At 36.4% G+C, this 22457-nt stretch overlaps 1 protein-coding gene across 5 annotated transcripts in view; it reads right to left on the bottom strand.

Moving 5' to 3' along the window:
* The window catches only part of grin3bb (glutamate receptor, ionotropic, N-methyl-D-aspartate 3Bb), a 195944-nt gene that overhangs the window by 13971 nt on the left and 159516 nt on the right, over positions 1–22457 (bottom strand). For 4 of the 5 annotated variants that reach the window (XM_017358314.4, XM_068224302.2, XM_073916566.1 and 1 more), the window contains exons 4-6: positions 21105–21250; positions 16260–16375; positions 3258–3409 (exon numbers count right to left, since the gene is read on the bottom strand). In XM_017358314.4, the coding sequence (XP_017213803.2) occupies positions 3258–3409; positions 16260–16375; positions 21105–21250 (414 nt within the window). The remainder of the gene's footprint in view (positions 1–3257; positions 3410–16259; positions 16376–21104; positions 21251–22457) is intronic. The other variant, XR_012387079.1, reaches the window with a different exon arrangement.

Below are 22457 nucleotides of genomic sequence, written 5' to 3'. Positions count from 1 at the left end.
TTACTTTTGTTTTGATGGGTTAGATTTTGCGATCTATATTATTTTTTTGTTATTGACCAAATTGAGCACCTTTTGATTCAGTCAATCTATTTTTTTTGCACGCCTGTAGCACGTCGCAAATGTTGCCCAGTTATCTTAAAACATATGTGGGCCACTTTTGACAAATATTTGGCACAGTAAATTCTGGCTAATGCAGCTGTGAACCTAATGTGGCCCAGAGAAAATATGGCAAATGTGGCCCAGTTATTTTAAAACAAATGTGGGCCACTTTTAACAAATATTCGGCACAGTAACTCTGGCTAATGAGGCTGTTAGCTTATGTTGGCCCAGAGAAGATATGGAAAATGTGGCCCAGTTATCTTAAATCATATGTGGGCTACTTTTGGCAAATATTTGGCCTAGTAAGCTATGACTAATGTGAATTTGAGCCTATAGTGGCCCAGAGAAGATATGGCAAATGGGGCACAGTTATCCTAAAACAAATGTGGGTCACTTTGGGCAAATATTTTAGCTCTAGCTAATGTGGCTGTGAGCCTAAAGTGGCCCAGATGACACATGGCAAATGTGCCCCAGTTATCTTAAAACATACTGTATGTGGACCACATAGACTAAAGTCACCATCATGGGGAAAAGTCTTTGCTTTAGTTGGGCTCATAGCCCTGAACCTCTGAATATAAATTTTCTTTTGGGCTGCTGTAACTTTTAAGAACTGTGCTTGAAAAGCTTGCTGAAAATTAGCAAATATTTTACATCAAAATCAGAAATGTATGTTATTTTGTATAAATGTATAGATATAATGTAAGATGTAGTTGCCAATGGATACTTTATATCCATTGGCAACTACAGTAAAGGTACAGTAAGAGTACGCCTTTACTTTTAATTAAGTAGAAAAGTGTAGTCAATACTTCAAATTTTACCAGAATCGTTTTAAACATGCGTATCTGTACTTCTACTTGAGTAAAGGATGTGTGTACTTTTGCCTTCTCTGGTTACTTTTAACTGTCATATGCGTGTTGCTGAGTGGTGCATCCGATGTGCGACCCGCTATAGAGTATATTATACTAGTATTGTATACCACAGTATTTTTTATGTTTAGCAGTTCACTATAGCATGCTATAGTATGCAGCAACCATTAAGAAAGTGTTAAATATATATATATATATATATATATATATATATATATATATATATATATATATATATATATATATATATATATATATATATATATATATATATATAAAGTATTACACACTTTACTATATTATGGTTCAAAAACACTATAATATTTACTCTAAAATACTATTGCATTTTTTTTTACGTGGAAGGAACCTCATTTTCCCCACACTAGACAAAGGAAAGTGTGATACGCACAAGTCTTTTTCTTAAATTAACTGACGTTAAAATAGGTCTTAAATAGTCTTAAAGTTTACAATAGTCTTCATAATAACATGTATACACGTCAATGGAACATTTTTTTATTTTTCCTAAGAAACTGAGATTAAAACATCTGTTACAGCTGCACCTCAATAATTAATTTGATAAGTTTAAAATGTTTATAAAACAGTGCATGTTTGTAATAAAGAGAGGAAAATTGCAATGGAATTCTTAACTGCTATAATCACCACGGCCACATGGTATCAGTAAACGTGTATATGTGTTTGTGTGTATACAGGAAACGACATTTGTGTGAGACTCTTCATTTCAGAAAGACTTGAATAAACTTAAACTCATTTACACTGTCAGGTCTTGATGCCCAATTCCAATTTGTTGCCTATATCCAATTTTTTTGTCAGTCCATTTACACGTTCTTTTAATTGTGACCCATATCCGATTCATGTGTTTACAGTTGCCATACAATTTATGATATCACGCATGCGTAAAGGTGGGTTGTAGCATTTGCACTAGCCACGATGGAAGAAATTGTCTTGCTTTTAGCTCTACGAAATGTGAAGTTCACCCAGCTTTAAAATGATTTTAAGGCAGAGGAAGAGGGAAAGGTCCGTCATCGTAGCTTGAGCCTATGGTTTATATATGGTGTCCTTTACCATTCAGAGGAATTTGCGGGTACGAGAGAGATCTCGGGTCTGGTAGAAGCAAATTGCGGTGACTGACCACTTTCCTCCTCTGTGTTTCCTCTGTTGTTGTTGTTTACCTCGTTGGCGTCTCCACACATGCTCTTCTTTTTATGTCATTAACCCGCAGAAAAGTACAACATTGTCCCGAGTTTAATGACGTACAAAACGAAATGCCTCAATGAATCCGATGTGCCTGTTTACATGATAGTTGCATTGTCACATGTGCCAATTCATATCTAATTTATTTCCACATATGAAGGAGGCCTGAAACCGATCTCTAAATATCCGAATGCATGAATTTTTTTTCATGTTTACACTGTCATAAAACAGATTTGATCACATGAGCAAAAAATAAATGGGACCTAACACTGATGGCTGTTTTTCTGACATAACGCATGAGAAGCAGACGTGCACGACGGAGCGGCGGGTGGGGAGAAGCAGCTTACTTGGATTTACAGCCACAGGCTATAAAAACAGCTACATTGCCCTCAGACACCAAACTGGGAAAATTCTACATTATATAATAAATAATCTGATGGGTATTTTGAGCTGAAACTTTACAGGCACATTCCGAAGACACAAAAGTCTTATCTTTTATCTAATAAAAAAGGTAAAATAGGTGCCCTTTAAAACATAATGTCTAGATTGACCTTATTTAATATATCAATTAACAGTGACATACAGACATAAAATGCCTCTTAAAGTTTTTTTTTTATTTGCTTCAAAGAGCTGAATTTTATTTTAGATTAATTTACAATTATTTATTTGATAATAGATTTGTCATAAGTAGGATATTGAGCATTCAATTATAAAATACAACATTTCTTTGCGCATAATGCAATATTTTATTCACTGCACAACTTAATAAGCATCTAGGTCTGGATTAAATCTAAACGTAACATATTTCAACTGCAAAATGAAATCAACTCAAATGCACAGAACTACATGTAGAAGCTTGGCTAACACCCTCAAACCGCTCTAATGTATGAGATGGAAAAGTGCTACCCCCATCCATGAACTAATTACATGCATCTAATCCGGTAAAAGGGATTGAGCTGATATAGGAATTATGCAATAAATATTTATTAATTTGTTAATATTGAAACCAAGTTTTCCAATTTTGTTTTGGGTCACTGAAGATTTCTTGCACACTTACACACTCCTGAGTTTCCTGCTCACCTCGGTAACAGCAAAAACTCTCTTTCCGCACGGCACCACCTTGTACCACTTGTCATGCAGCATGTCCATGTAGCCGTCTGACTTGTAACGGCTGACGAATTCAGATATGTTGGAGGTTAGAGGTGAGTTCTGGGGAAGACCGATCCCGTAGCCTAAGGGGGAAATAAAATCACTTCATTACTGCAATTCATCAAACACCACAAACAGAAAAAAAAGAATGTGCTACAAAGGTCTATTATACTGCCTCTTTCTGAACCATTTATAGAGTTTCTAACCATTTATTCCTAAATAAATAGAGGACAAACAAAATACATATTAGTTAAGTCAATAAATAATATCTGAAGCACGCTAATCTTAGAGTTACCACAACATGCTAAGCTGGGGCTGTCTGTCAAGTAAAATAAAGGATTATTGTAATGCCATCTCCCATCTTACATGGAAATCAGACTTTGTGAATAAAACTGCTTGCTGAGTACTATAAAGGTCACAAATCTGAAAGTATTATTTCACCCAAAAAAGAAAATTATTGTTTCACATAGATACATACATACATACATACATACATACATACATACTGTACATACAGTGCATCTGAAAAGTATTCATAGCACTTCACTTTTTCCACATTTTTTTATGTTACATCCGTATTCCAAAATGGATTAACTTCATTTATTTTCTCAAAATTCTAAACACAATACCCTATAATGATAATGTGAAAAAGGTTTTTTGAAATTGTTCCAAATTCATTCAAATATAAAACATCTGAAAAACCATATGTACTTAAGTATTCACAGCCTTTGCTCAATACTTTGTTGATGCACCTTTGACAGCAATTACAGCCTCAGTCTTTTTGAATATGATGCCACTAGCTTGGCACACCAGCCTTTGGGAATTTTTGCCCATTCCTCTATGCATTACCTCTTAAGCTCTATCAGGCAGGATGGGAAGCGACGGTGTACAGCTATTTTCAGATCTCTCCAGAGATGTTGAATAGGATTTAGATCTGGGCTCTGGCTGGGATACTCAAGGACATTCACCGAGTTGTTGTGAAGGCACGCAATTGATATTTTGGCAGTGTGCTTTGGGTTATTGTCCCGATGGAAGATGAACCGTCGCCCCAGGTCAAGAGCACACGGAAGCAGGTTTTCATTCAGGATGTCTCTGTACATTGCTGCATTCATATTTCCCTCTATCCTGACAAGTCTTCCAGTTCCTGCTGCTGAAAAACATCCCCACAGCATGATGCTGCCACCACCTTGCTTTACTGTAGGGATTATATTAGCATGGTGATGAGTGGTGCCTGGTTTTCTCCAAATGTAACGCCTGGCATTCATTCCAAAGAGTTCCAGTTTAGTCTCATTAGACCAGAGAATTTTATTTCTTATAGTCTGAGAGTCCTTCAGATGCCTTTTGGCAAATTATAGGCAGTAGTGGCCTCCGTCTGGCCGCTCTACCATACAGGCCTGATTGGTAGATTGCTGCAGAGATGGTTGTCCATCTGTAAGGTTCTCCTCTATTCACAGAAGAACACTGGAGCTCAGACAGAGTAAACATCGGGTTATTGATCACCTCCCTGACTAAGGCCCTTCTCCCTTGATCACTCAGCTTAGATGGCCAACCAGCTGTAGGACAAGTCCTGGTGGTTCCAAATATCTTCCACTTATGGATGATGGAGGCCACTGTCCTCACTGGAACTTTCAGGGCAGCAGAAATTTTTCTAAAACCTTACCCAGCCTTGTGCCTTAAGACAATCCTGTCTCGGAGATCTACAGACAATTCCTTTGTCTTCATGCTTAGTTTGCTTTGACATGCACTGTCAACCCTGGGACCTTATATAGACAGGTGTATGCCTTTTCAAATCATAGTTAATCAACTGAATTTACCACAGATGAACTCCAATTAGTAGATTGTAGAATTGCATGTTTTCAATTAGGATTTCATTTAAAAATGTCTGCAGTTTGATGGTTCAAGTCCTAGCTGGACTGGGAGGCATTTATGTTTTCCCTGTGTTCATGTAGGTATTCTCCAGGTGTAGGTTTTTCTACAGCCCAAGAGTATGGGTTAACTGGATGAACAAATTTGGCCGTGGTGTATGAATGAGCGAGTGTATGGGTGTTTTTCAGAACTGAGTGTTTCTTTATATGAGTTTGTGTACTCTGCTGGGTTGTGGCAGGAAGAGCGTTTGCTGGTAAAACCAATTCATTCCTCTGTGGAGATTAAGCAGGGAACATATCATATATATGACATAAAATATTTTTCACTTGTGTCATAAGTTTGTACCCTTCAAAAAGACCAACAATTTGTATGACGTCATTGTTAATTTCATGTTGGTATATTATTTTTGCAGTTTAACTGTGCTGACCTTATGTCCATTAAAAAAGACACAAATAAATGTTGACATTTTTATTATTTTAATTTAGTTTTTATTTTTGGAAGCCTCAAGATTGGAGAAAATGTACTTTTACTTTTATTTTTTCCTAATACTTCATCATAATTCCAGTCTGAAGGGGTTGTAATGAATAAAAAGTGTAAAATGCAAATCTGAAAATTCCTTGCTGAATTATTAAAGTTAAAGCTATTAACTTTCTTTTCCTTTCTTCATGTACAATAATCCAAAAAGGCAGCACAGCTGAAAGGTTTGTTTGAGGTGTTCCCTCAGCTGTACAGATGTGAATTTGCATTTCCATCAGGCTTTAGAAGGTTTTAGTCATTTCATTTCACTTTTGGTGTAAAAAGTACCATATATTTTTATGCTAAAACAAATAAGCAAGAAGGGCAGCACAGTGGCGCAGTGGGTAGCACAACCGCCTCACAGCAAGCATGTTTTTCCCTTGTTGCCATGGGGGTTTCCTCCGGGTGTTTCGGTTTGTCCCACAGTACAATTACATGTGGTATAAGTGAATTGCGTAAGCTAAAATTGTTGGTAGTGTATGTGTGTGAATGAGTGTGTATGGATATTTCCCAGTGATAGGTTGCAGGTGGAAGGGCATCTGCTGCGTAAAACATGTGCTGGATAAGTTGGCGGTTCATTCCACTGTGGCAACCCCTGATTAATAAAAGGACTAAGCCGAAAAAAAATATTAATGTATGAATGAAATAAGCAAAAAAAAAAAAAATTGTACTGTTGTTATGCTTTACTTTTTAGAATTAATATTAGTTTTGTGTGTAAATGTAATTTCATTCTGTTTATAGGGGAATTGTTGGGAATAATATTTGTTTCTGTTTTTCTGTAAAACTTTCTTATTATTTTTGTTTGTATAAGTTTAATTGTTACATCCAGAGACGTATCTTTGGTGAGCACAATGTGATTTATGTTGTTTTTCACCAACCAGTTGGTGGTGGCTAGTGCAGCGGCTAAGCTCTTCTTCACATCTAAACCTGTTGTTTACTAGAACGTTAAACATTTCATTTAGATTAAATGGCTTATGTGTGTTGAGGCTATAGAAGAAACTTCTACTATTAGTGATTTTCTTGTTAATATCTAACAATTTCCCCAAAGAGAAGTCTGGTTGATTTGTTTGTTTATTTTTATTTTGAGGATTAAGTAGGAAGGTGGGTGCCAATTTGTTTTGAATTAGTTATCTCCTGTTTATGACAGTGAAGGGAGTTACTGTATGCATATCGATGTTTGTTTTTCTTTTTTTCAGATTAGCATAGGATTATTTTAGGAGTTGATTTTTTGTTTGTTACATTTGATATATGTAAATCTTTTTCTTGATTTGACCTTGTTGTTTCTAGCCATTGTATTTGAGGTGATAAGTTCTCTCTCTTTTTCCAACCACTGCACATCACCCATCTCCAATCATCTGTTCCTAGTGGAAGACAGGCTTGAATTTTTTCCAATCAACACACACAGGCGATGAATTGACATAAGAAATTTGATGACAGGCTTATGATAATTACCAAAGACAGGAATTCCTGTAAGAGCCCAGAGGGGTCTGATTACACTGAACCTCAATTACTGATTTAGCACAGTTGGCCAATAGAAGGTCAGACTGGATATGGAGAAATTATGAGTAGGCTAAAATATAAGGAAATATCAACTATATAAAGATCGAATACAATACTATAGGACCAGTCAGTGGCCTGCTTTTTCAAGCTCTCTGCAGTAAATCTGTCACTCAGCAGCCCCCACTGGTCCCTCAGTGGCTGACAGATCACAGATATTCAAATGCTGACATCTACGCATTTCATCACTGCCAAGCTGCATCATGTACACACACAAATAAACAGGGGTGAATTCAAAAAATCCTTGCACCACTGTTGGTCTGCATTTCAGCTGCTTATCCATTAGCAACTCATAAACAAATCAGGTGCTAAAACAGAACTTTATTAGAGCCTTTTATTCACTATATGCCTGTTGTAATTAACCCCTAATAAAAAGAGCACTTAGCTTAATTGGGTGCATTATATATTGTACAGTACTTTATAGTAATTAAAAGCTGTTTTTGTAGATAATATAATGAAGTAAAATGTCACGCCTTTAAAAAAAAAACATGTACTTTTGGTAATTCCAAAGCTAAAGCTTTAATTTCATACTTTAACTTATTTTAACTGTTTGACTAAAATAAATCATGTGAAGCGTCTGATCATAATTATAGCTTAAGTAACATTTATATCAATTTATTCAAATATACAACATTTCATATATATTTTATAACTGAAAATGCATTAGAATATAAGTAAAAAAGAATAGCATGTGGTTTTATTAGTTAATGTTAGTAATGAAGAATACTTGCAAACACACTCACCGGCCACTTTATTAGGTACACCTGTTCAGCTGATCGTTAACACAAATTTCTAATCAGCCAATCACATGAATGCAACCTAATACATTTAAGAATGCAGACATGATCAAGATAATCAGATCAAGATCAGAATGTAGAAGAAAGGTGATTTAAGTGAATAAACATGGCAAGGTTGTTGGTGGCAGATGGGCTGGTATTTAAAAAATTTGAGAAACTGCTGATCTACTGAGATTTTTAAGCGCAACCATCTCTAAGGTTTACACAAAATGGTTTGAAAAAGAGAAAATATCCAGTGAGCAACAGTTCTGTGGGTGCAAATGCCCTGTTGATGCCAGAGGTCAGAGGAGAATGACCAGACTGGTTCGAGCTGATAGAAAGGCAACACAAATTCAAATAACCACTCGTTACAACCGAGGTATGCAAAAGAGCATCTCTGAATACACAACACGTCTAAACTTGAGGCAGATGCGCTACAGCAGCAGAAGACCACGACGGGTACCACTCCTGTCTGCTAAGAACAGAATACTGAGGCTACAATTTGCACAGGCTCACCAACATTGGGCAATAGTAGATTGGAAAAACCTTGCCTGGTCTGATGACTATCCATTTCTGCTGCAACATTCGGATGGTATAGTCAGAATTTGGCGTCAACAACATGAAAGCATGGATCCATCCTGTCTTGTATCAACAGTTGAAGCTGGTGGTGGTGGTGTGTGTCGGAAATATTTTCTTGGCACACTTTGGGTCCATTATTACCAACTGAGCTTTGTGTCAACACCACAGCTCACCTAAGTATTGTTGTTTAGCCTACCCAATTCACCTGTACCGCATGTCTTTGGACTGAGGAAACCCACGTGAATGCAGGGAGAACATGCAAACTCCACACAGAAATGCCAACTGAGCCAAGGTTCGAACCAGTGACCCAGTGACCTTCTTGCTGTGAGGCGACAGCACTACCTACTGCGCCACTGCTTTGCGCATCGTTAGTTAGTTATTTAGGTAATTATTTTGTTAGTTACGCAAAATAAATGACATTATTTACATTAACTGTTGTTAACAAAGCTTATGCATTCATTGTTTTGTACATGTTAGTAAATACATTAGCATAAAAAGAACCTTATTGTAAATTGTTATCAAAATCTATTGAAGTTTTTCATAAATGCTGCTAGGTATATTCAGCATTATATTGTTTACGATTTTTGTAAATGACACAGCATTTAACTGTAATATGAACTGTATTTTACTGTATGACAGTTATGCAGTATATTACTGTATTTTAAATTTGCATTGTGAAAATTGCTGTTTATTTTGCAGTAAATAAATACATACAATACTGGAAATACATAAACAGAGGGATAAATGGTGCTTTAAATGTAATGTAATTAAATGTTTTTTTTTTTTTGCTGTAATTGATTTACAGTAAATTACTGGTAAGCTGTTAGAAAGTCTTAACACTTTAGACAATTTTAAAAAGAAGGAGTCATTTTAACTCTAAATTTATTTAAATTAATTAATTTAAATTTATTATTTATTTTAAATTTAGCTCTAAATAATCTAGCTCCTGTTTATCTAACCAACCTTCTGTCTCGCTACAATCCAACTCGCTCTTTAAGATCTCAAAACTCAGGGCTTCTGTTAGTACCTAGAATAGCAAAGTTGAGTAAAGGAGGTCAAGCCCTCTCCTTTATGGCTCCTACTCTGGAATAGCCTTCCTGATAACATCCAGGACATACTCAGTTCAAAACTAGATTAAAGACCTATCTGTTTAGTAAAGCATACACTTAGCGGTTTCCACACAAGTTTCTGCATCTTGTTTATATACACTATGAACAGCAGCTATGCTAATTATTTTCTTTTTTTCTCCATTTCCACCTGGAGATACTCATCCCCAGGTGGAAATGGATCATCGAGATGATCTCAAGGTGTCCATATCCGGGACCAGGTTGTATCCTGAGCTTCTGTTGCGCTGGTGGTCATGGGGGAGTGGAGAGCATGAGACTGATTCCAATGACGGTCCAGGGACAGACGAGTCTTCGCTGAGGCCAGCTTCCAGCCTCCACCACTGAGACTGCAGCTCTGCACAAGACTTTTGGCCAGTGGAGAAATTAAAATGGTTGTGCCGAACTGAGTCTGGTTTCTCTTAAGGTTTTTTTCTTTACTCTCCTATCGGTGAAGTTTTTTTTCCCTCTCCACTGTCGCCACTGGCTTGCATGGTTCAGGATCGGTGGAGCTACGCATCGATGAATTTGCTCTTCAGTGTTTGGACTCTCAGTAATAATTTTAATCCAAACTGAACTGAGCTAAACTGAACTAAACTTAAACACTAAAAACTGAACTACCCTGATCCAGTTACTATGATCATTTACGTGAAGCTGCTTTGATACAATCGACATTGTAAAAGCGCTATACAAATAAAGCTGAATTGAATTTTTAGCCAGATGGGTCAATGGAAGACTAAAGTTTAGATGAGTAAATGACTGAATTAAATCAAATATTTTAATTATACTAAATGCAAAATAATTATAATTATACATATTTTACTATATAAACTATTACATTTTAGCTGATATTTTATTTAATAAACACAATACTTATACTTTTTGTTTAAAATTAGCAAGTCAAATCTTCCTTAAAACCTTATCATTGTTGTTATTATTATAGAAAAGAATTTAGTTAAGTTGTAAATGAGATTGAATATATCTTCAGTGTCTGTCTGCAATCAAAAATGAAGAGAAATTCCTGGAGTGTGAGAGATAATTTAACACCATTTTAGGGCCAGAACGGAAGGACAAGACCTGTCTGTTAAATTACGTCTGATGCATGAGACCATGCTTATTAATCTGTTAATAAAACATGCATAGCATCGTCTGTCACGGACACAGAAGTATTAAACCTGCTGGGAGGGAATGAATAGACACGAGACATAAGACAACAGTCATATGGTAATTAACATAACACAGGAAGGGCACGAGCTCAATTAGCCCAGACACCCTTCTGAGGCTTAGGCTTGGGAAATGAAAATATCATAGACTGGACCAGTTACTTTATTGAGCGATTCTCTCTCTTTCCTCCAGCACACCTTTCAGTGGCGCCTTCAGGAAAGATCTGTGCTTCCTGTAGGCAGCTCAGAAAAACAGTCCAGGTTTGCATTTAAATTGGCTTTCGCCTCTAAAATGCATGACAGCAGGAGAGATCTCTGCCAAGTTAACTTCTTACTTTTTCTTCCCGTGTCAAAATATGCAAATATAAAGTTTTTAAATTTCTACTCAATTTGTCCCTCTTTATTCTCATAATTCCCCTCAAGGATAGTGTCTACCTCCTTATGGCAGTCCCGATTGCAGTCATAATGGTCAGTGAATAAACATATTAATTTTTAGGATTAAAAAAACAACAACATATTTTTAAACACAGTGGGGGGTGACACTGTGGCTCAATGGTTATCACTGTCACCTCACAGCAAGAAAGGCACTGGTTCAAGTTCCAACTGGGTCAGTTGGCATTTCTGTGTGGAGTTTGCATGTTCTCCCTGTGTTCGTGTGGGTTTCTTCCTGGGGCTCCGGTTTCCCCCAAAGTCCAAAGATATGTGGTACAGGTGAATTGAATAAACTAAATTGGCCATAGTGTATGTGGGTGAATGAGTGTGTATGGACGTTTCCCTGAACTGGTTTGCAGCTGGAAGGGCAGCCACTATGGAAAACATATGCTGGATAAGTCGGCGGTTCATTCCGCTGTGGCGACCCCTAATTAATAAGGGACTAATAATTAAGGGAATAAGTCGAAAAACAATGAAAGAATGAATGAATAAATAAATAAAAACTAAAACAAACATTTACAGATTTCAATAAATGAAATAAAACAAACATTTATAGATTTAAATAAATAAACAAACAAATAAATAAATTATACAAACATTTATAGATAAAAATAAATAATTAAATAAATATACAAATTAATTAATTAAACTAATAAATTAATAAATAATATATTAATAATAAATTATATAAAAAATATATTAATAATAAATTAATTAATAATAAAAAATAAATTAATAATAAATTAATTAATTAATTAAATAATACAAACATTCATTCATTTTCTTTTCAGCAGAATGAACGGCCATCTTATCTGGCATATGTTTTATGCAGCGGATGCCCCTCCAGCCGCAACCCATCACTGGGAAACACCTATACACACTCATTCCCACATAAACATTACAGACAATTTTAGCTTACCCAATTCACCTGTACTGCATGTCTTTGGACTTGTGAGGGAAACCGGAGCACCCGGAGGAAACCCAGGCGGACATGGAGAGAACATGCAAACTCTATACAGAAACACCAACTGACCCAGCCGAGGCTCGAACAAGCAACCTACTTGCTGTGAGGAGACAGCACTACCTATTGCACGTCACCATAATAGAAACATTTATAGATAAAAATAAATAAATAAATAAAATAAAATATAAAAATTATTGCAAATAAAATAAATTAATAAAATAATACAAACATTTATAGATAAAATAAATATATAAAAAAACAAACAGGGGGTGGCATGGTGGCGCAGTGGGTAGTGCTGTCGCCTCACAGCAAGAAGGTGGCTGGTTTGAGCCTCAGCTGTGTCAGTTGCAATTTTTGTGTGGAGTTTACATGTTCTCTCCGTGTTGGCGTGGGTTTCTTCCTGATGAATAAAGGGACTTCATTCATAGATTTTTTTATTTATGTTTAGATAAAACTTGTTAAGGTCATGTGACCAACAGGAAGATTCCAGCATCCCTTTTCACAGTACAAATTCTCCTTTCTAACAGTCTTCCTGGGTTATTTTTGGAGGTAGCTTAGCAGGACTGGTGTCCATGTGAGTATGCTCTTTTTTTTCTTGGTATTGCGAAACACCCAATGTTTAATAGTTTTTTAGCGCACAAGTGTACTTGGAGCTTTTTATGAATCGATAATGCTTTGGCGCTTCCTTTAATCACCAAAGTCACTTGACAATTAATTTGGTTCCTTTTCTAGAGTTTGAGCTTCAAGTCAAGTCAAGCTTTATTGTCATTCCACATATGTGGACATACAGTGGACTTAAATGTTTTAACCTACAGGACCATGGAGCTACATAAATAATCACTATCAAAAATAGGAACACAACACTGCTGCAGCTACTGTAGCTCTCTCATGGTCGCTCACTCAAGCTAAGCAGGTCAGTACCTAGATGAAAGACCACATGGGAAAGCTAGATTGCTGTGAGACCAACAGGGGGCACTCAACCTGTAGTCTGCATGGGTCCTAACATTCCACTAAACTGATGGGAATTGTAAACTGCTCAGTAAATGCTATTTTTTGAATGAGAAGTTAAACCGAGGTGTCTGTGGTTATTAAAAAAAATCCCAGGATGTCCTTCGAAAAAGAAAAGGGGTTTAACCCCGGCATCCTGACTAAATTTGGCCACTGGCGTCTGCCTTCATAGCCTCCTAACCATCTCCATATCATAATTCGCTTCATCACTCTGTCTTCTCTCCACCAACCAGCTGGTGTGTGGTAAAGGTTTTCGCACACCAGCAATATGGCTGCCATCACGTCATCTAGGTGGATGCTGCACACTGGTGGTGGATGAGGAGATTCACCCCAAAAAAATGTGTAAAGAGCTTTGAGTGTCCAAAAAATAAATTGTTATTAATAAAAGAATTATTATTATAAAAAACATTGGATGTAAGAGCTATTTTGACCCATAGCATGAATTTTTGTTCTAGGAGGAAAAAACATTTTACCCTTATTGTGGGTGTTTGGGGGTCCCTTATAATAAATCCATCATAAAAATGTGCTCCGCCCTTGCCCCCCACCACAATTTGGTTTATTGCCTCAACAATGTGCTATTAGGGCACAAAAACATCAAGGTTTTCTTTATATTATTACGTGTGAAAAGAGGTATAAACAAGCCATATATATATATATATATATATATATATATATATATATATATATATATATATATATATATATATATATATATATATATATATATATACACTAGAAAAGTTTTTTTTCAATTTAACATATACAATATCAACAAGTAATATATCATCAAACACCAGCCATAAATGGTAACAAATTAAAACATAGCATTTTAGCAGATAAAAACATAGTATCTTCTCAATCAAATATGCTTCTTCACATATCCAAGCATATCACACATATATTTATATTAATATATTTCAATGTTAAAAAGTTAAATCTATCTTAGATTTCGCCAGGAGTGTGCTCAAGCAGGCTATGGTCCCAGGAATGGCTCTTTTGTCCCAGAAAACAGGTCAAATCCACACCCACCTCAAATTTCTATCGTCAACTTATTGTTAGACATTTTTTGTAATATTTTATTTTAAATTTAAAAGGAATTTTATGGGCCAAAAAACTGGGTTGTTGCCCGAGAACAACACAACGCCATAAAGAGTTAAGGCTGATTTATACTTCTGCGTCAAACGCCGGCGTATGCTGCGGCGCTGACGCATAGCCCTTCGCCGTGGCCGTCGGCGTCACTGACGTGCACCTCTCAAAAAATGTAACTACACGTTGCAACGACGCGTAGAGCAAGCTCTGTGATTGGTTGGCTTGGTAACGCTGACAAGTCTGGGCGGGAATGAGAGCCGCGTGAATGGTGCGAGCCCGATGGAGCGATTGTTTACACGTGTGGAGTCCTGTGAAAGAGCTCCGGATGGAAAGTTTTGTTCTGTGTTTACCACATGGTTAAAGTTGTTGCACGTCCGCCGGTTCCTGCCTCAAAATGAGCGAGTTTGAGCCACTTGTACATCCCGGAAGTGTTAAGGAAAACAAAACAGCAGCGAAGAAACTCGACACAGAGGAACATTTACACATCACTGCCAAATAGCGCAAAAACGCGCGTTGCATGCGCCATGGGTCACGCCGGTCACTTGACGCAGAAGTATAAACCAGGCTTTCAACCTACACATTGTGGGCCTTATTATACACCAAGTGCAATGCAGCACAAGGCGTGACGCAATTGTAGTTTCAGCTCGACACAAGTGTCCTTTTGACGTTTTGCACCACACTGTTTAAATAGCAAATGCATTTGCGATCATATGTGCGCCCATAAATGTTCTGGTCTAAAAAGGAGGTGTGTTAAGGCGCATTGCTGATACATTGTTATTTTGAGGAACTAAAAAAGACTGCACAATAGACCAGCTGAAAGGAGGAGCGCAGAAGTCCAGTGGAGAGCACGTTAGTTGTGCGCCTAGCTTAAACATAGCTTAATACACACAGGATATAAAGCAATACGCAAATAGCTTTACAAATTAAAAAGAATTAATGGAATAAAATATTAAAAATTATTATTTTATATACTATATAAAAATGAAAACCATACTTTCATGCCTTCTTCATCTCGGGGGGCTTTTTCAGTTTATTCATGACAATTTGCTTTAGTATAATGTTATTATAAGTAGTAGTATTATTTATTATATGCATATTTATTTTTGTTAAAACAAGCTTAGATTTGCCCACCAGTCAAGTTTTAGACTATATGGGGAATAACATGTATATTTGAATATAACAGTTGTTTGAGCACACTTCGTTGTTATTGTTAATTGATTTGTTTGCTGAAAATTAGAAATTAATTTAAAAATACTTTTGAAACAAATCTTTGCGCTTAACAACTGAAATTAATTTTGTATAGACTAATGGATGTCTGTGCGTACAACACTGTTTCCTTATCCATGATAGTGAAAGTAAAGAATGAGGATGCTCATTCTCTCATTCTCGGCACTGCAGATGGTCTGTTTAACTGTTTTCTCATTAGTGAAGTGTTTAGTTTTTCCACTTACAAAATCCGCCATGTAAATAGCAAATGCGCTATGGCACAGTGCAACTGATTCTCAAAGGGAATGGGAGATGAGACTGATTGGTTTATTCTCAAAACACACCTATAACTCATTAAGAGAATAAACTCAACCCTGTTAGACCATGCGCAGTGGCGTAAAGTGGATTTTTCCATCGTTAAGATAAAAGTGGATTTGGACACGCTCTTAATGCTTTTGCGCCCGCTATGTAACCATAGCGGTTTATTGAGGATGAGGGAGCTCTCGAATTTCTAAAATCTAAAAAAAAAAAAATCTTAATTTGTGTTCTGAAAATGAACAAAGATCTCAAAGAACAACATGAAGGTGAGCAGTCATAAACAGAATTTTCATTTTGGGTGAAATAACTCTTCATACTAAAATTCTCAAACTAAACAAATGATTGGTTTTACTCACCTTCAATTGCAAAGGGTTTACCAACTGTCAGTAACTTGCAGTCAGCATCAATGGACACCTCATAGTCCAGCAGGGCTTTGTCCATGATAAACGCATCAAGTTGAGGCGGATCTGTCCTTCACAACATAAAAAAAAGAGGTGGGCTACAAAACTACTACCCACAGGCATCCAAGTACCGCACTCTCATTAAACATGCACAGTATGATTTTCATAAGTCAGATTGTGCATCTCATTCTGGTGCAAATGGAACACAGACATCATTTGTCTGAGCTAAATGTTCATAAACTGCAGCGGTGACCATAAATCAGCAGCTACACTAAACTAGATGCAAGCTGAATAGAGCCTGAAAAGGAGTTTTAATGGATAGAGACACCTTAAGGGCAGCAGCCCACCGTTACTTAATTTAATGCTAATAAAAGATGTCATTAATCAAAAAGTTCAACCAGCAGCAAATCCGAAGTCAAACAAATTCAGTAGTACAACTTATTTCTTTTTTCATATATTGTGTTATTAGCCATTTCTGTTATCTGGCTAAACTAAAATAAACAATTCAAATGCTTACTGTCAAGTGAAACATACAAAAATGTTACCACCAGTAGTTTAATTTACATCTGAATACGAACACAAGTGCGTATAAATCATCAAAATGCATGACATCAAAAGACAGAAACAGAGAGGCTGAAAATCAAATGTTTGAAAAATGAATTGCTTTGCCGCTTCATTGCGATACATATGGTCACTGATACCTCTGATCCCCTTCTCAAAATTAAAAAAAGGATTAAAGTGTTTTCAGCCAATTCAAATACTTCATGGATCTTTGACTCTTTTGAAGACGTTTGCCTCTTTTAAGTTTTTCTCCCAATTACATTCTGAATGATACTTCCAAAAAATTAAATGAAGTAACTTCTATGCCATAATTTCAGTTAATTCTACCATCTGTCACACAGACTAAAACCTTTACTAAGGAATTAATGAGAGAAGAAAGACTTGACAACTCTTAGAATGTTAATGTTTGCTGTTTCTTAATGTGATCTCTGGTATTGGGTGCAAACTTACAGTGGCCCAGTAGAAAATTGAAGTTCACAACAATACATAAACTAAGGGTGCTTTCACATCTGTGGTTCGGTTCATTTGGTCTGGGCCAGGGGTAACAAATGGTATTTTCACACAACACTGATTGCTTTGGTCCAAACTATTTGAAAAGTACCAAAAAGAAGTCATCTGAAAAAAATCCACATCACTCATTGGCCAGATGTTATTGAATGTATTTCCTAAACTGCTTTTTAATTGGACAGAATTAACGTGCGGGAAAATGCCAATGGAACTCCCGCAAGTAAACAAACCGGCAGACACAAAATGTCGCTTTTGACTGTGGAGGGACGACTGCTCTGACTGATTGTATCCCTGCTCATAGTCTACTATATAGTTACATCACTTTAGACAAACTATACACTTAGAAAATTAAGCGTGGCTGCAGCTGGAAAACAATGTTTTAATGCATTGCAAACGTTGAAGGCACATCGCAAGTAGAAGGCGTACATTAATTTAGCTAAATTGCGACATGGTCATCTTCTGGAGATATTACCAACGAATTACCAAGTAAGGTTTTTCCCTCTCTTTATCTCTGTTGAAAACTGTTGGTATAGCGCTGTCAACAAATATTCCTCCACTTTCAAAATTGCACAGCATCAGATTACAGGTTGGGTCTGTTTTAGTTCAAATCATATTCTCACCACAAACGAACCGCTTCAGAGTTGGTTTGAAAGTTTCTCTTCAAGGAGCTCTCGGTACGCTGTTTTGGTCCGTTTTTGGTGCACAATAGAGTGCGATTGCTACATTCACAACTGCCCAAACAAACCGCACCAAGAGGGAAAATGAACCCTAGAGCACTTCAACCGAAATAAATAAGGCAGGTGAGAAAGCACCCCAACAGAATAACATCAATAAAGCAAACTTAAGCTCACGATACAACAACAATAACAATGCAAGCAAAATGACGTAAAACAACACAATGACGTTATAAGTTAGTTCAACGTTATAAGACGTTATAAGTGAATCGTTCAAATACTAGCTTTAAAGTGACGTTGGTGAATTAACAACAGTTTCTGCTGTTCTGACAGACAGCTGCAGATGTAAATCAATGGTGGAAGAAAGTAGTTCCTCGCACAAAAGGATTTTTGAAAAAGTTTCAAAAAAAGTATTTTTTAAACTTTGATTTTATTTTTATATACACAAACATGTCGTGAAACTGTTGTATAGACACAATATTACACTCGTAGCAGGGCGATATGGTTTGTATGTTGTTAATGGTGTGATATTAGAACCAACGCACACCTCCTACCAGTGCCAATATACATCCAAATCACACTGCTATGAGTGTGATATGGCTCAAATATTTCACTTGACCACTTGATTCAAATGTTACATTTTCTAGTTTGTACTTTCTACATTCAAGAAATACATTATTGTTTGGTTCATTACTTTAACCATGTTTATTATACATCAACATTAAAATGGTCACATAACCCATTCTCATGTGTGCTGGAACCCATATAATAATGTATCATTTTGTACATTTCTTGAATGTATTTGTACTATGAGATTAATCTTAAAATGTATACTCAATATTTAAGTGATAAAAATGTTTTTACTGAATGTTTTATTATGCTGGGTTGTGTTAAAATAATGTTTGAGCACACCCAACCTCCAATATATCCATTCTTGCTTTCTCTCAGATTGTGTGTAAAGAAGCCACTTGGGAAACAGCATCTCTTTAAAGGCGCAACTGATGCAGGAGAAATATAGGAAAATATTATTCATTTACAAATCGATTACACATATTAAGATCAATCACTTAATTTAAGAATTTTTTATTGAGTCTCAATGTAATTGAGGTTCCACTGTAAACAATGACCCCCAGGGGTTGGGAGCATTTCCGTTGTGTTGTGGCTAAGAGGTAACCTCCCGCTCTCCTTCATGGAGCAAATACGCAAGTAACTAAAACTGCAATTCATCTAAATTTCGCTAGTCTTGGCTCCATAATAGAGCAAGTTTCTAGTGACCCCACTGTTTAAATGACCCACTTTACAGCAGAAAAAGGTTTTAAGTCTACCCTCGTACAAAGAACAATTTTGGTTCATATAGCTAATATTACCCTTCAGAACAATTGTGGTGGGTGATTTTTTTTTTTAGAACTCATACGTTTCCTTTATATTAGGTTATATTAAGTCTGCATAATTAAGGGCGTGGCCACTTGAACAATGTTGATCAATTAGCGGCTGAGCTTGGCATATAGATCGTATTTTTTTGTTTTGTTTCGTTGTACAGTATGTGGCTTTACACATTCAGTTGCCTTTTTGAATTAATTCTTATAATTATGAGATGATATGGCATGCTGTGGCATGCAAACCATTCATGTGGCCTCCATTTCCCAGGTGAGTGAAATTATTTACTTATACCATATCTATAAATGTATTTGTTTTAAGATCATTTACCATTTATGTTTCTTTGGATTTTAATGCACTCCAGAATCTGAAAGATTGATTAGCTGTAGGCCACAGAACAGTCATCTGAAGCATTGTCAAACAGTGTCATGCCTCAGTTTCATAAAAAGCCTTGCTATTACTAAGACAGACTACGTTTCAAAAATTTGGATGTAATTCCCGTTTTCCTCCTGTAGAAAAGCATCATGAGAACAATGCTTAGTGACTCAATGTATTACAACAGTGTTTTTAAAAGTTTAAACAATTTAATGATTTAGCACACAACCAAGCACATGTGGTCAGAACATAAATGAGTCACAGGTGAACGTTTGTCCAAAAGAAAAGCCAGTCTAAGCAAAATGCTAGCAGGCATCTGTAGTTCTGCTCATGTTCCGCCTATTTGCCCTTGTTTGGTATTCCCCGGTCGGTGTGATTATGCACTAACAAAATGGCATACTTGGCCTACGCCTTTTGAGTTATTCAGAAACCTAAGGGTGACGTCACAAATACTACGTTCACATGTTTTACAGTCTATGGCTTGGGCTTAATGTCATTGTGTTGTGGCTCATTGTTGTTTATATACTGTCTGTATAAAAACACGTAAACATATTAGTTTTTTAATGTTATTGTGTTGACAACTTATGTTGATCTTAAATTATTGTATTGTGAATTTACTTTTTGTGTGTGTATGTGTGTGTTGCGAACCTATGCTGTGTTGTTGTAATCATATTAATTCTGTTGTGTTGTGCAACCATTGCCACCGTATGGTTAGTAGAGGAAAATCCATGTATTCCAAATGATAGTTTACCTTAACTGAATTGAGCTTTAGTTAAAAATCATAAAGGATTTTATAATTATCCTCCCCTTTTCTTCTTTATTTAAATGTTGAATTATTTCTGACTATTTTTAATAAACAAATAACGAAAACACACTCTTCATTTATTGATATGTGCGTGACAGACTGTGGCACTGCAGCTGACAGGAAACAACAAACAACTCGCCTGGTGAACAGCAGTGAAAGGGAATCTCAAATCTTTGACTCAAAAATGCTGAGAGGAAAAAAACAATGCTTCAGGCAAACAGCTTATTTTAATGACAGTTTTATATTTATTTATTTAATTATTTGGGCAAAATATTAAAGGCTGTTGTACTGTCAACCAGTGAGTCGCTAGAAAGGCTGTTAGAGATTCACCATGCATGTGCAGTGTAATGAAGAGGTTGTAGCTGCTGTTTGAATGGCCATGCAGTTTATTTATTTATTGGTAAATTTCAGTTTGTGGTAAAAGTGTTTGCTTCTGCAACTATGCCAGGAGCACTAACTGCAATCTGCTGTGTGCATGCTGTTAGTTGAGTTGTTCCTTACTTTAGAGTGGCGACTCCATCAGGTGTGGTAGGTTCATTGAATTTCCGCATATATTCGTGCATCTCAGGAAAACTCTTTTTCATATAATCCTCTGCACTGCTTTCCCGAACTGTGCCAAATCGGAATCCCTGAGAGGGGTGATGAAGCTAAGGCCAAGGGCAGGAAAAACAGTTACACTCTTTTTATTACATTATAGTGAAACACACAACGGGGTGTTTTAACCCTCTGGGTCTCCTGGTCACTTCTGAACGAAAAATATTTGTTTTTTGAAATGTAAAAAAAAAATACAGTTTCATCAGAATTGTATAAAACTTGGTGACTTTTTAAAGTTTTTGCAATGTTAACAATACAAATAGGGTCAGGATTCAAGCAGTTTGAGTACAGAATTTGAACTACTAGGAATTGACAAGCTGTTCTGCTATTGTGGCATCTAGATGGTGCTAATCTGCCTCCTCAAATATGTATATGAATGGGAGAGTCTTACTACTGCGTATTACTCACCAATACTGCACTAATTAAAAAAACATTATCAAGAACTCTACATAATATTAAGAAAAAAATCCCATAATTTTTTTAATCGTGAAAAAAATCTATTACTGCATGAAGTTTAATTTATTTATTTTAGTTTGTTTAATTTAAGTTACACTGCATCTTGCCAACTAATTCTCATTAGATTATAAGAAGACTGTTAGGTTGGGGTTGAGACTTATACACACCGGGACACTTTTCGTTTGCGTTTATCGTCAGCGTTTTTCAAGACATTTTTCTGGATTCAAAGTATGCAAAATCACTCTTTAACGTTAGATGGCGCTACATAACTTTAAGCTTCTGACACCCGCTTGTAACACAGAAGAAGAAGACAAAGCTGACATACTTGTTGATATGGATAGTTCAAGTAGCAGCTCCAGCTCTAGTGATGATGAAATGATTATTGTTAATCAGAGCAATAAGCAGCTCCACATTCATATTGCCTCTGGGCATTTTTTTCAATGTGCGCTCTTATTGACAATTTTGCGCTTGAGCGCCTCCAAGTGCTGTTCACTGTAACTTCAGTAGCTCTGTGCAAATGAACAAAAGTGGCAATTTGATTGGTAGAGAAGGTTTTGACGCATCACGTCAAAAAAAAGAAAAAAAAAACAAGCATGAGGCGTTTTTTAAAAAATGTCGCTTTTTTGCCTGCCGTTTTGCACGTTGGTGTGCACGATCCCATTGACACCCTTTATTTGGTCACAAGGCATTAAACGTCAACGGGAATCGCAGGCAAAAAATGTCTCGGTGTGCACGGGCCTTTAGGGTTGGGTTTAGGGTTAGTGTTAGTTGACATGTACTTGCAAAGTTTCTTATAGTAAAAAA

This window comes from Danio rerio, chromosome 11 (assembly GCF_049306965.1).
Source record: "Danio rerio strain Tuebingen ecotype United States chromosome 11, GRCz12tu, whole genome shotgun sequence".
Taxonomy (NCBI): domain Eukaryota; kingdom Metazoa; phylum Chordata; class Actinopteri; order Cypriniformes; family Danionidae; genus Danio; species Danio rerio.
The sequence above is the reverse complement of the archived record's forward strand: the minus strand, read 5'-3'. Positions and strand labels throughout refer to the sequence as shown.